Consider the following 14,278-nt stretch of genomic DNA (forward strand, 5'->3'; position numbering starts at 1 on the left):
ATCAGCAGGTAGTCTGCAGGGAGGAGGTCAGCTGAAAGGGTGGTTGGTTTGAGTTTTGTGATTAGGGCTGTAATGAGAGAAGTTGGAACTTTTTGGAAGCTAAAGGAGATTGTCACTGGGTTTAAGGGTTTTAGCATTAGGGTAATGTGGGTTTAAGTTTGCTAGAAAGGGCCTAGATGGTTTCTGTGAAGAAATTGTTGAAGGTGTTGGCAATGGACTCTGGCACTTTTTGGCTAGGGGCTGAGGGGGTTGGATTAGTGGATTGTCCTGGGTGGAGGAGTTTAATACCTGCCCAGAACTTCTGTGGCTTGTTGTGGTGGTTCTGTTGATGGCAGAAATGTTTTTGTCTAGCAATATGGATTTTTTTGTATCATTCCGAGGCCAATTTTCAGTGGCGGCCTGGGGAGAAACGCTCATGATGCATGTCTTTGTGATATAGCTAGAGATAGAAAGACATAGATATATTTGCTAGTTTTTTTGGTGCATTCAGTTAGCATTATGGAACTCCATATTTCAAGCAGTTATGATGTATTGTTTAATTGATAATATTGATGCAGAAATGCTCCCATGTCATTTTCAGTTTTTATAATGGAGTAATGATAAAACACACTGCCATTCTTGTATTTTAAAGTAAATCATAAAGATTTCAGAATAGTTATAGCACTGTGTATTTTTTGGCAAATGGGTGAAATTCTTGGCTAGGTTTTAGGGCCTCCATGCCAGTAGCCTATAATCATGTGAATCACTTCACTGGTAGCAAGACTGAATTGCCATAATCAAGAGCTGGCCTTTGTTTATTCAATGCAGGACCAGAAACTCAAACTTTGCATTATACTTGAAGAGCTTGTTTACAGGATCTGTAAAGTGCAAGGCATGTGGCTTCTATATGAGTGCATATCATGAGAACGTTGTATCGGCATGAAGGAAAATAGCTGGCCATCAATCTGGCTGTGACAGTCTTCTATTTAGCCCTGATTTCAAGCCGTTTATAGACATTCTGGTGTTCAGGCAAGAATCTTGTCTTTAAATCCACATGCATTGTTTTGTACCCTGAGGCTGTCACAATCTCAGTCTTATACACTAGCAACAGATCAAGCAGGTTTATTAAGGAGAATTCAGCCTTCAATTGCAGTCAACTACACTACAAGGTGTCTGTTGCAGCATGACTGGTTTTTCATGCATTTAAACATTGAAAGAACTGGACTGGGTTTTGTGGGAGTGACCCATTGGTGGGCGTGGCGCAAATAGGGGTGTTCCTTGAGTTCGATGTGGGTGGGGCTTAAGGGGCTCCACAGCAGTACTTCGCCTAGGGCGCCATTTCAGCTAAGGCCAGCCCTACTTATTCTTGCAGGGTTTTGAAAAAGCTGGCATCCCATGGTCCAAACAAAAATTTCACTGTCCAAAGAGGAATCCAAGATTTTAGAACTGAAGTCTGCAGGGATGGGCTGACCCCAAAGCTATGCATATAGTCTGATCATTCAGCCTACAGCAGAAGCCCTGAACATAGCATCAACTGCATCATTGTTGCATTTGATGTTGTGTTTGCCTATTTGTGTAGCTTGGGACAGAAGGGACTACGTTTGATGTTTAGAGTCTGCTGTTTGAGGTTCTATTATTATGCAGAGATTGTAGCACAGAAACAGGTATTTAGTCATTTGTGTTTGATAATTAATAGCTGTGAGTGTTAAAGTGGAGGAGGTGTTTTTACCCCACCTATCCATGATCCTGTTGACTCTTTCTGTGGGGAGGGCATTAGCAGTGAAAAGCAGCTTGGATGGCTTATCTGAGGAGACAGAAACTGAAGCAGATCAGCCACAAGATTTTCATACTGGTATTAAAGCTCATCAGGGACCTTATAAAATATGTCTGGTCTTTTAGGAGCAGGTTGCAGAGAATCAGGTTTAAGCAAATATAGTGAAAGGCATCCTAATACGCCTCCAGAACTGGAGGGACTGGTGAAGGGGCCAGAGTATCCATTTCCAGAAGACTGTAGTTTCTTTTTTGTACCTCAGAGATTTGCTTTGACTGCCATTCAAAGTATTTCATCATGCTCTGAACAGTTTCTTTAAAGGAAGCCTCGTCTACGGGAGAATTGGGTGAGAGAGAGTCCCCTTTGTCCAAGGAGACCCATTCAGGAGAGTAAAGTTGTGAAAAGTAATCCAGAGAATGATCAGAATCTAGCTCTGGATCCTTTTCATAGGAGGAAGAGTCTAAGGGGTGTTTATTTGGAGTGTCCTGAGTTAGCTGGGCCACAAAAGAAGGCAGCTTCAGGGTCATGATAGTTTTAAATAAGCCCTGAGAGAAGTCCGTCCATTTTTTTCTCTGAAAGGTATAGGGGGCATCACGTTTTTTTTTTTTTCTTTTCTTTTTAGTGGTGACATCCACCTGTACAAGCCTTGGAGGTTTGGAGCCTTCTCTCATTTCAATTAGTGTAACAGGGGCCTCTTCCTGTACAAGGATCTGAGGGATTCTATGCAGGCCCTCTAATATAATAAGATGTGGTTCATCCAAAGTATCCACAGAATGCAGGGCCTCAGGGGCCATACTGGCTTCCAATTTGGTACCTGTAGCAGGAGCCTAGGTGGTAATCTAATGTATTGCTGGTTCAACCACCTCAACGGGCATGTCTGACTCTGACACACTGGACTGTGAATTATACAGGGGTCTCTTAGGTTTCTTCTTAAAGGGGAAGGGTGACACTGCAAGCCAGAGAGGAAAGTACAGTTGTGTACACTTACCATAAATGTAGATGTTTGTGTGTATTCACTGTTGCAGTCATCACATTTGGGTTATCTGCCTGCAGGTAGCCCTCAGCCAGTCTGAATACCAGAGTCCTGGATTCCAGCGCCAGATGCTGTCTCTTCTTCCATGATGTCAGGTCATCAGGGGTATAAAACATGCAGCCGACTCCATTACATCAGTTTTTCTTGCACCTAATGTCAGGTGCCCCCACAAAGGGAAGCAACTGTATGTTATGGTAACACTCCAACAAAAAGCAAATACACCAGAAAGCTTAAATATACCAAACAAGAAGGAAAGGTAGAGTCAAGAGAAGTCAGGGGGCTGGAGGGAGGGTAACCAGGACTGCAACAGTGAATACACTCGAACATCTACATTTATGGTAAGTGTACGCAACTGTACTATGTTCTTCGTGTTTCACTGTTGCAGTCATCACATTTGGGTTGATTCCCAAAGCTAAGGAAGGGAGGAGGAAGTTAGAGAGCATTAGGACCAGCTATTAAGCCCTGCAAGACTGCAGTGCAAAACCAGCTCTGGATTTAAAAAAAGAAAAGGCATGTGGTAATGCTTGGTGAAGGTATGTAGAGAGCTCCAGGTAGCAGCTTCTAGGATGTCCCTGGTAGGGACACCTCTGAGAAAGGCTGTAGAGGTAGATGCAGCCCTGGTGGAATGTGATCTTATCCTCTGTGGAGTAGGTTTTCCATGGTGCTTATAGCAGAAATGAATGCAATGGGCTATCCATTTGGAAATGGTTTGCTTTGAAATGGCCTTCCCCTCTGCCGCTGCAGCAAAGGCAATTAGCAGCTGCTCAGATTTTCCGAGAGGCTTAGTCCTGTCCAAATAAAACCTAAGTTGTCTGTGCACGGTATTAGTTTTCCTTTGTTTTGTGGATTCGGGAAAAAGGTAGGCAAATTAATGGACTGATTAAGGGCCACACTAGACACCACCTTGGGCATAAAGGAAGGATTGGTCCTGAGGGAAACCCTGTCCGCATGGAAAATAATGAAGGGTTCCCATTGCCACGAGGGCCTGTAATTCAGACACTCTTCGTGCTGAAGTGATGGCTAGAAGGAAGGCTGTTTTCCAAGAAAGGAATTTCAACTCTGCAGTTGCAGCTGGCTCAAAAGGAGGGCGAGTGAGCTTTTCAAATACAAAGTTAAGGTCCCAGGCTGGAGTAGGGGCTCTCCTGGGGGGTCTTAAATTTTTGGCCCCTCTGAGGAACTGCTTTAGCAGGGGGTGACAGAAGAGGGGTGGGTTCAATATTATAATGTGCTGAAATGGCAGAGGCATGAATTTTAATTGATGAGAAGGATAGGCCCTTGTGGAGCAATTCTGTTAAGTACTGAAGAATATGAGGTAAGCTGAGCACCGTTGTGCCCATCCCCCGAGTCTGGCTCCAGGAACAGTATCTTTTCTACTTTTCAGCATAGGATTTTCTAGTACTAGGCCGCCGCCTTGCCTCCAGAATGACATCTAGCACCTGCTTACTGAGGGATGCTATTGGAGAGCTCAAGGAATTAACCAGGCTGCAAGGTTCAAGGTTTGAAGCTGAGGGTGCAGAATCTGGCCCGCCTGCTGGGACAGCAGGGAAGGGGTTTGAGGCAGGTGCCATGGTTTCAGCAGTGTCATACTGTGCAAGAGGGGGTACCAGTGCTGGCGTGGCCAGTCTGCTGCAATCAGTATTGTCCCTTGGTTTGTTCTGTTTGATCTTTAGCAGCACCTTCGAGAGGAGAGGCAGAGGGGGAAAGACACACTGAGAAGCTTTCCCAGGTAAAGGACAGGGCATCCACTTTCCAAGCTTGACTGTGGGAAGTCCTTGTGCAGAATTTGACCAACTGGTAGTTCTGAGGGGAGGAAAACAGGTCCATCTCTGGAGTCCTTCATTTGTTCCTCAAGAGGTTGAATATTTTTGGTTCCAGTTTCCACTCGTGTGGGTCCATGAGATTTCTGCTTAGGTCATCTGCCAGTGAATTTAGCTTGCCTGGCAGGAAATGAGCTTGTAGGTGTACTTGGTAGCTCAAAGCTGTGTTCCACAGAGCCATGGCTAGTCTGCAGAATGGGTACGAGTGGGTTCCCCCCTGCTTGTTTATGCACCACATAACTATGGTATTGTCTGTCTTTACCAATAATTGCCCTGGAAGAATGTGGTCAAGGAATTCTGTACAGCTAACATTTCTTTTTGGTTGATATGCAGGTGCATCTGTCTCGGGTTCCATTTGCCCTGAATGCACTGCTCTGCCAAGTGAGCCCCCCATGCGTCTGATGCGTCTGTTGTTGGGGTTTGGGCAGCAGGGGGTAGAGTGAACGGGAGCCCCTTGTTGTGGTAGTAGGCCTCTGCCCACCAAAGGAACTCTGTCTTTTTACAAGGAATGATAGGAATCATTGATTCCAGGTCCTGAGAATGTTGACACCATAGGCTTTTTAGATACCATTGTAGTTTCCTCATATGCAGTCTTGCATATAGAATTAGTAGAATGCAAGAGGCCATGAACCCCAGGGCTTGCAGAATTTTCCTTGCAGATAGCTGGGTCTTTGTGGCCAGTAGTTTGAAGTAGGTTGTCAAATAAACTTGTTTCTCTGGAGTGAGGAAAGCCATCTGGGAAGTTGTATTCAAGCTTGCTCCCAGGAATACAATTTGTTGGCAGGGTACTAGGTGAGATTTATTTTTGTTTATGGTGTACCCCAGTGAGTTTAGAAGTTTCTTTACGAATGCCAGATGTTTTAATAACAATTCCTGGCTTTCTGCCTGAATCAGACAATTGTACAAGTATGGGTATATCTGAATATTTCTCTGCCTGCAAAATGCAATGGCTGGAGCTAGACACTTTGTGAATACCCTGGGCGCAGTAGATAAGCCAAAGGGAAGTGCAGAGAACTGACAGTGCATGGAACCTGCCCTGAAGCATAGGTATTTCTTGCAAGATTCCCTTATTGGAATGTGCAGGTAAGCTTCCTTTAAGTCTTAGGTTGCCAACCAGGCATCTTTGCCTAGCATAGGAAGCAGTTTTTGAAGTGTTAACATCTTGAATTTTGGGATTACCAAAAAAGTATTTAGAATAGAGAGGTCCAGGATAAGACGCCAGGAGCTGTCTTTTCTGGGTACCAGGAAAAGTCTTGAATAAAAACCTTGTCCCATTTCTTCTGCTGGGACGGGCTGAATAGCCCTGATACTTAGAAGAGAGAGAACCTGCTGTTGAGCCTCTGCCCACTGATTTGGGGTTAGGTCTGGCCAACCATTTGGGGTTGGTGGGGTGTGGAAGTGGAATCTATATCCTTGGGAAACTATATTCAAAACCCATTTGTCCTGGGTAATGAGTTCCCAGTTTTTTGTATGTAGGGCAAGCTTTCCTCCTAAGGGAGCAGGCAGCTGAGCAGGGCTTGGAAGGGCTAAGGTTAAGTCATTGTGCCATTTTCCCGTAGGGGGGTGTCTTACTACTCCCTGCTTAGGAAGTGGGAGCCCCCCACTGCTTAGGCCTGTGTGTTGCCTGAGACTGTAATCCAGGTGGTCTGCTGTTCCTGGGTTTGGACTGAGAAGGCCTGAAAGAGGCTGGAAAGGACCAATTCTTTGAAGGCCAATGCCTACTGAATCTGGGAGGCTGTACTTGCAGGAAATCTTTAACAGTTTGCATAGATTTAGCTTTTTCCTGTATCTTTTTGAGGACTTCTTCTGCTTTGTTGCCAAACAGGCGGTCTTGGTTTAAGGGAGCATCCAGTAATTTAGGTCTAACATGATCTGGCAAGTTTTGCTCCTTAAGCAAAGCATGCCTTCTAAGTACAGACCCAGTGACAGCAGCCCTGCAAGATGCTTCTAAAGAGTCAAAACCACATTGCAAAGTATGTTTACCAACTTGTTCTGCAGAATGCATTAAATCCTGTAATTCTTTGCGTTCAGTACAGTCATGAATCAACATCATTATCTATTTAAGTAGTCCCATAATATGCTGCTGGTACTTTAACATATGAAACTGGCAATTTAAAGCCCTAATGGCCAAAGTAGCAGAGGTATATACCTTCTTACCCCATATGTCCAAGGCTCTGGAATCCCTATCAGAACGGGTAGGTTTTTTGGCAGCAGTAGCCTTAATGCCCTTTGGTCCTTGGGAAATGGTCTCTGGATACGCAGTAGGATTCTTGAAGAGGAACTTGTGAGAGTCAGGTACTCTGTTTTCTGGGAGCTGGAGGTAAAGTGTCTGGGGAAAGGCTAGATTCCAAGAAGGCATCATCTACAATGTCCAGAACAGGACGGATAGCTAAAGGCCTGTGTTGAGGGATGAGTAAGAATTCCCTAAGCCTCTTTTTTGGAGTCAGAGTAATCCTGGCTTTCCCAGCAGAAATGCTCCCTAAGAGTGTGCAAGGTTTCACCAAAAGAAAAATCCTCTGGAGGGGAAGCAGAGGGAATAGAATACTCTGCATCAGAATCCTCATAGGTAGATAGGAGCAAATCCTGGTAATCAAAAGAAACAGAAATATCAGATTCCTGATCAGAAGAATCAGAATGAAAATCAGTTCTAGGTCTCTTAGAGGGAGAAGGCTGGCTTCCCCTAATTAAGGTAATAAGGTCTTCAGCCATTCTACGTATCTGTTTCCTAGGCATGGGTTGAGATTTAGGCCTGGAGGAAGAAGATGGCGTCGGTTTAAAATGCAAGTCTGTAGGCCTGAATACACCCTCAGAAGCCGGTGCCTCCACAGCAGCTCCGGACCCATCCAAGGTAGAGACATCCACAGGTTCCATAGTCGAAGAAGCATCTCGTGGCACACCAGACTCCGAATGGGTCTCAGTAGAGGCCTGCGAGTCTGAAGTAGTGGGTATCAGGGACTGCAAAAGCACCTCACTGAGTACCGGCGGACTGGCGACTAGCTTACCGGAAGTGTCGTTGGCAGTTTTGGACCTCTGCGGTCTCTGTCTTTATCCTTACGTTTTTTCGGAATATCGGTAGTCAAATGGCTTACCGAAGCCATTTCTGGATAGTTATACTGAGTAGCAAAATAATTTGCTGCAAATATATACCAACGACAAATAGTTCGGGGGTTGAACAAGGCACAAACCCGACAGCGAGGAACGTCGTGGTCTGGGCCTAAGCAAGGAATGCAGTACGAATTAAAACCTTTATGAGGTATTTGCTTTCCACAGGTAATACAATTGTTAACTTTTACTGACATCGGTTAAGAGCAAGAAAAAGGATCCCCAACAGGGTACTTAGCTTTTTTGAAGACTTCGGTTCTGAAACTCGAAAACGAAAATTTCAGGAGTCGGCCGACCGGCACTTGCGAACTGCTTCTGCTTCCGGCACCACGCGGTGAGAAAGACTGATGTAATGGGATCGGTTGCATGTTTTATACCCCTGACGACCTGACGTCATGGAAGAAGAGACAGCATCTGACGCAGGAATCCAAGACTCTGGTATTCAGGCCGGCTGAGGGCTACCTGCATGCAGATAATCCAAATGTGATGACTGTAACAGTGAAACACGAAGAACATCACCATCTTAGACTGAGCTTGGCATTTCAATTGCAGAGTTCCAAGGAAGGTATTAAGAGAGGGAAGTCTCGATCTGAGGATCTTGGGGACAAATGACTGAAAGATGGAGCAAGATTTGTAGCTGTTTTCTAGGCCTAGGCAAAACTGGCACAGTGTGCAAATCTTTGTAAGGGATCTGCTTACCATACTCTCACTTATCCCTCCTAGTTGACATCTAAGACACTTAAAACACAGTTTAAGAAATGAGAAAGGAAGGCTTCCCAATGGCGTACTTATTTGACAATGACTAGCAAAGCAATGACCAAACATGGATTAGTATGATGGGTGCACAACCTGTGTTCAGGCTGGAGGCAAGAAAGTCTTAGGATCTTGTGTGTACATCTACCTGACACACATGAAGTGATGTCACACATTGGAGGTATGCCCTCCGGAAGGTAGGCTTTGGTACCCCAGCTGGACATTAATGACGAAAACCCATTTGTTATGTACACCGCAATAGTGATTTCAGTCTGTGCCTAATACATGCATGCACACACACATGAAAAAAGAAAAAAAACATACAGATTTTCTTACCTGTGTGATAAACTGTTAGAAAGAATAGCAGCACTCCCATGAAGACATTAGTTAAAAGTGTAACAAATCCACAGGTGATTCCTTCTGGTATAGGGTACACAGTTTCCACAAAGAGTTCAAAGAAAATTGGCACGCAGCTGTTCAGGAATATTCCTATCAAGATACAGGATGTGTAGAGAGTACCTACAGGTCAAACAAAATGAAAGAGTAACATCAGTTTTAAATGTTTTAAACCTCTTTTCAAGGCAAAGTGTCAGAAAATGCAACCCTGATGTAAGCACATTTATACTACTATCTCCATATCCTAGCTGGATATTACAAATACTTCACATTCTTAGTAATCACTCATCATACTATTCATCTGTACCTTTCAACACCTACCTGCTCCCCATTTTTATGGGGGGATTTTTTTTCATATTTTTTTTATTTCCTAGCATAACAAAATATACTTCTAATACTTTTATTTATACTGATTGCTATATTTGTCTTTTTTTTTATTTTTTTTTGTTATATCACTGGTGTCTCTTCATAGTTTATTGTATCCTATGTATTCCACTGTCAAATTATATGTATATATGCATTTTTAACTTATATCTACACTACTGTCTTATTTTATATTATCCAAAACTCTGGAGATTTTCTCTTCGGGCCTCCACTGAAAATGGGAATTTATTACCCAGTTGCACTTTCCAGATAAACAAATATCAATAAATAAATACATACATACAGGCAGACATACATACAAAAGGATATATTGTTGCACAGATGGTTTTACAATAGATGGATCACAAACCAGCTGCAAGTCCCCAATTCTACTTTACTTCTGCTCTGTGTAGCAAAAAGAATGGTACACAAACAACAGCATCGCTGCTCTGAACCAATGATACAGAAATATGTACAAAAGGAGGGTCCAGGACGCGTCTACTCTAAATTTCGAAGTCTCAAAACTTTGCATTTCTTATGGTCAAGACCATTAAGATCGAAGTTTTGAAACTTTGAAATGTAAATAAAGAAATATATAAACAAAAAAATCTTTTGAAGTTTTTGCAGGGGGTGTAAGCCCTCCTGCACCCCCCACACACCTTGCTAATTAAATATACCAACTCCGAAATCACACTACAGCAAGGAAAATTGTAAATATACCATTTTGTACTGTACAGCAATCTCCATTTAAATGGTTTGAAGTTTCAAAACTTCGATCTTATGGTCTCGACCATAAGACATTTGAAGTTTTGAAGCTTCGAAATTTAGAAGTAGACCCTCTAAAACAGATTCAAGTTAAGACAGAAAAGGTAGCATAAATGCAGTGCTGACGAAACAGCTCAGCTGGTACAGAGGGCTAAAGCCCCGACTACGATTCAGGCAACCTGAGGCTGATTAGTAGCTCTGGCACCTGTTGGAGACGGCACGGGATAGGGAAGGAATGATGCGGATCAGCCAGCTTGCCTCTCTTTCAGAGGAGTGTGTGTGTGTGTGTGTGTGTGTGTGTGTGTGTGTGTGTGTGTGTGTGTGTGTGCGCGTGTGTGTGTGTGTGTGTGTGTGTGTGTAGACCTGGTATAATGTGAAGGTGCTTTCTACAAGGCCCTTGACTAGGTACATGTTGAGATGGGTATATACATCAAGGTGGCTCAGTGTGTGCCAACACTTTGGGCAATTTAGGTCACACATAGAACATTTGTGTCTTAAGGAAAAACCTAAAGTCCTACATGGATGAAGGCACCACTCCTGACTAACTCAATCCCTCCCTTCGAGGGGATGAATAGGTCGAAGGGCTGTTGGTCCAGATGAAAAGAATGGGCAATCTAAACAGTGGGAAGGAAGCCTGATGGTCAAGGGTAAAGGACAGGTGCAAAAAACAAAAAAAAGTATGGACGCATGGCAAAAGAACTGCACATATAATAATGTACAACACCTTCTTTTAACTTTGTGTAACTGTAAGAAGTCAAAACTTTGACTACATTTTAACTCCAACCTTGGATCTGTAAAGTACAGTTTTGTACCTACCATAAATGTAGATGTTCGAGTGTCTTCACTGCTGCAGTCATTACACTTGGGTTATCCTGCCGTCAGGCGGGCCCACAGTCGGACTGAGTTCCAAAGTCTTGGTCCGGCGTCAGCTGCTGTCGCCTCTTCCCTGACGTCAGTGTGCCAGGGGTATATAAGAAGCAGCCGATGCCATTTTCTTCAGTTTTTCTTGCCCCAGATGTCAGGTGCCCCCAAAAATGGTAGGCAATACATATTGCTAATAAAACATACAAAAAAGGTAAAAATAAAAACTTCAGTAACCAGCAAATACACCACATAGGTAGTCCCAGATAAGAAAGAGGGGTTGGCGGGTGGGTAACCTGGACTGCAGCAGTGAAGACACTCGAACATCTACATTTATGGTAGGTACAAAACTGTACTATGTTCATCGTGTTTCACTGCTGCAGTCATTACACTTGGGTGGAATCCCAAAGCTGAGTTTGGGTGGCTGGCTCTATAGAGGATTTGGTGTGGCTATGAGGCCCTGCAGCACTGCAGTGGCAAAGCCAGCTCTGGATCTAGAATAAAGAGGCAAATGGTAATGCTTGGTAAAGGTGTGCACTGAACTCCAAGTTGCAGCTTCCAAGATATCTTTGGTAGGTACTCCTCTAAGGTAGGCAGCAGAAGTGGCAGTTGCCCTGGTGGAATGTGGTCTAATGTTACTAGGTACAGGATTCCCATGCTGTGTGTAGCAGAACCGGATACAGTGTCCTATCCACTTTGAAATGGTCTGCTTTGAAATAGCCTTTCCCTGTGATCCTGCAGCATATGATACAAACAATTGTTCAGATTTTCTGAAAGCTTTCGTTTCGTCCAAGTAGAAGCGCAATTGCCTGTGTATGTCCAAGGAATGTAGAAGTCTCTCCCCTTTATTCTGGGGATTTGGATAAAATGTTGGTAAGTGAATAGTTTGGTTAAGAACTACACTGGATACCACATTAGACATAAAGGAAGGGTTTGTTCTTAAAGAAACCCTGTCTTGGTGGAAAATGATGAAAGGCTCTACTGCCATTAGTGCCTGCAGCTCTGAGACTCTTCATGCTGAGGTTATTGCCAGAAGCAGAGCAGTTTTCCATGATATACATTTTAACTCTGCTGAATTGGCTGGTTCAAAAGGAGGCAAAGTGAGCTTTTCCAAAACTAAATTGAGGTTCCAAGTTGGTGTTGGTGCTCTCCGGGGCGGTCTTATGTTTTTAGCCCCTTTGAGGTACTGCTTTAGCAATGGGTGAGAGAAAATAGGAGGATCTGTTTTGTAATGAGCCGAGATGGCAGAAGCGTGAATCTTAATGGATGGGAAGGATAGTCCTTTGTCCAGCATCTCATTCAAGTATTGTAGTATCTGAGGAATGTTAGGGACCAGAGGATCAAGGTTTTGAGTCTGGTTCCAGGCACAGAATCTCTTCCACTTATCTGAATAAGATTTCCTGGTGCTAGGCCTCCTGGCCTCAAAATGACTTCCATAACAGCTTTAGAGACAGAAGTTGTCTGTTTGGCCAATGAATCTGCCATGCAGCCAGGTTTAAGGTTTTGAGCTGACTATGCAGTATCTGATTGTTTTGCTGAGTCAGAAGGTGTGGAATTTGAGGCAAAATCCAAGGTGAGCCTTGAGCTAAGTTCTTTAAGATTGGGTACCAATGCTGGCGTGGCCAGTCTGCAGCAATCAGAATCATCTGTGGTTTTTCTTGTCTGGCTTTTAGGAGTACCTTTGAAAGGACAGGCAGAGGTGGGAAGGCATAAACATTTAGGCTTTTCCAGCTGAACGAAACAGCATCCACTTTAGATGCTTGTGTGTGATAAGTCCTTGTGCAGAATTTTTGTAGTTGGTAATTCAGTGGTGAGGCAAAAAGATCTACATCCGGGCACCCCCATTTTTGCTTTATCATGCTGAAGACTTGTGGATTTAATTTCCACTTGTGAGGATCCATGATGTTTCTGCTTAAGTCGTCTGCCAGAGTGTTTTTCTTTCCTGGCAGTAATTGTGCTTGCAGATGAACTTGATAGGATAGAGCTGTGCTCCACAAGGTCATGGCTTGTCTGCATAGGGGGTAAGAATGAGTGCCCCCTTGTTTGTTTATGTACCACATTACAGTGGTGTTGTCTGTCTTTAATAGTAATTGTCCTGGATGCAGAAGATCCTTGAAAGCTGTAAGGGCATTTTGTACAGCCAACATCTCTTTTTGATTGATGTGAAGATGCATTTGGTCTGTGGTCCATTTGTCCTGAATAAATTTTCCTGCCATGTGTGCTCCCCAGGCGTAATCTGAGGTGTCTGTTGTTAAAGTCTGCCTGGCTGTGGGAAGAGTGAAAGGCTGACCCTTGTTGAGGTGACATGCCTGTGCCCACCATCAAAACTCCTGTTGTAGGCAGGGAATTAGTGGTATTACTGTCTCCACGCTGTGAGAATGTTGAGACCAAACACTTTTTAGGTACCATTGTAATTTCCTCATATGCAGTCTTGCATATGGAATTAGTAGTATGCAGGATGCCATGAATCCCAAGGCCTGCAGAATTTTTCTTGCAGGGAGTTGGGACTTTGTTGCCATCAATTGAAAATACTAAGTCAGTTGTCCTTGTTTGTCTGGCGTGAGATAAACCATCTGGGCCATTGTATTTAAGCTGGCACCCAGGAATATTATCTCTTGTGAGGGCACTAGTTTTGATTTCTTTTTGATTACTGTGTACCCTAGGAACTTAATCTTTTTACGAACGCCAGATGCCGTAGAAGAATGTCCTTGCTCTCTGCTTGAATCAGGCAGTCATCCAGATATGGATATATTTGAATTCCTTTTTGTCTGTAAAATACAATTACTGGTGCCAGGCACTTGGTAAAGACCCTGGGCACAGTAGATAAGCCAAAGGGCAGTGCAGAGAATTGGTAGTGCATTGAACCAGCTATGAATCTGAGGTATCTTCTGCAATTTTGTCTGATAGGGACATGCAGGTATGCCTCTTTGAGGTCCAAAGTAACAAGCCAAGCTTTCTTGCCCAACATGGGAAGGAGCTGATGTAGTGTCAGCATTTTGAATTTCAGAACATCCAGGTAAGTATTTAGAGTGGAAAGGTCCAGAATGGGTCTCCAGGCTTTGTCCTTTCTGGGGACCAGGAAGAGTCTTGAGTAAAATCCTTGTCCTTTTTCCTGCTGTGGTACTTTTTGAATAGCTCTCATGTCCATGAGGGCTGTAATTTGTTTTTGTGGCTTTGCCCATTGATTTTGTGGCAGGTCTGGCATTCCTTTTAGTCTTGGAAAAGTGTGAAAGTGGAACCTGTAACATTGAGACACAATATTCAGCACCTATTTGTCTTGGGTGATTGCTTGCCAGTTTTGAGAAAAAAGTGCTAGTTTCCCCCCTAAGGGAGCTGCCAAAAGGGAAGAGTTTGGCATTCGAAGGGGGAAGTCATTGGGACGGTTTCCTGCAAGGTTGTGACTTGTCCTCACCTCCTTTTGGGTTTGAAGCACCCCAC

At 43.8% G+C, this 14,278-nt stretch overlaps 1 protein-coding gene across 1 annotated transcript in view; it reads right to left on the reverse strand.

Annotated features, from left to right (window-relative positions):
• Positions 1-14,278, reverse strand: part of SLC49A4 (solute carrier family 49 member 4) — an 838,329-nt gene that overhangs the window by 165,509 nt on the left and 658,542 nt on the right. Inside the window, exon 8 of the mRNA XM_044062768.1 lies at positions 8,792-8,974. Within this exon, the coding sequence (XP_043918703.1) occupies positions 8,792-8,974 (183 nt within the window). The remainder of the gene's footprint in view (positions 1-8,791; positions 8,975-14,278) is intronic.

Source organism: Protopterus annectens, chromosome 2.part1 (genome assembly GCF_019279795.1).
Source record: "Protopterus annectens isolate FY-2018-M chromosome 2.part1, PAN1.0, whole genome shotgun sequence".
Classification (NCBI taxonomy): Eukaryota; Metazoa; Chordata; order Ceratodontiformes; family Protopteridae; genus Protopterus; species Protopterus annectens.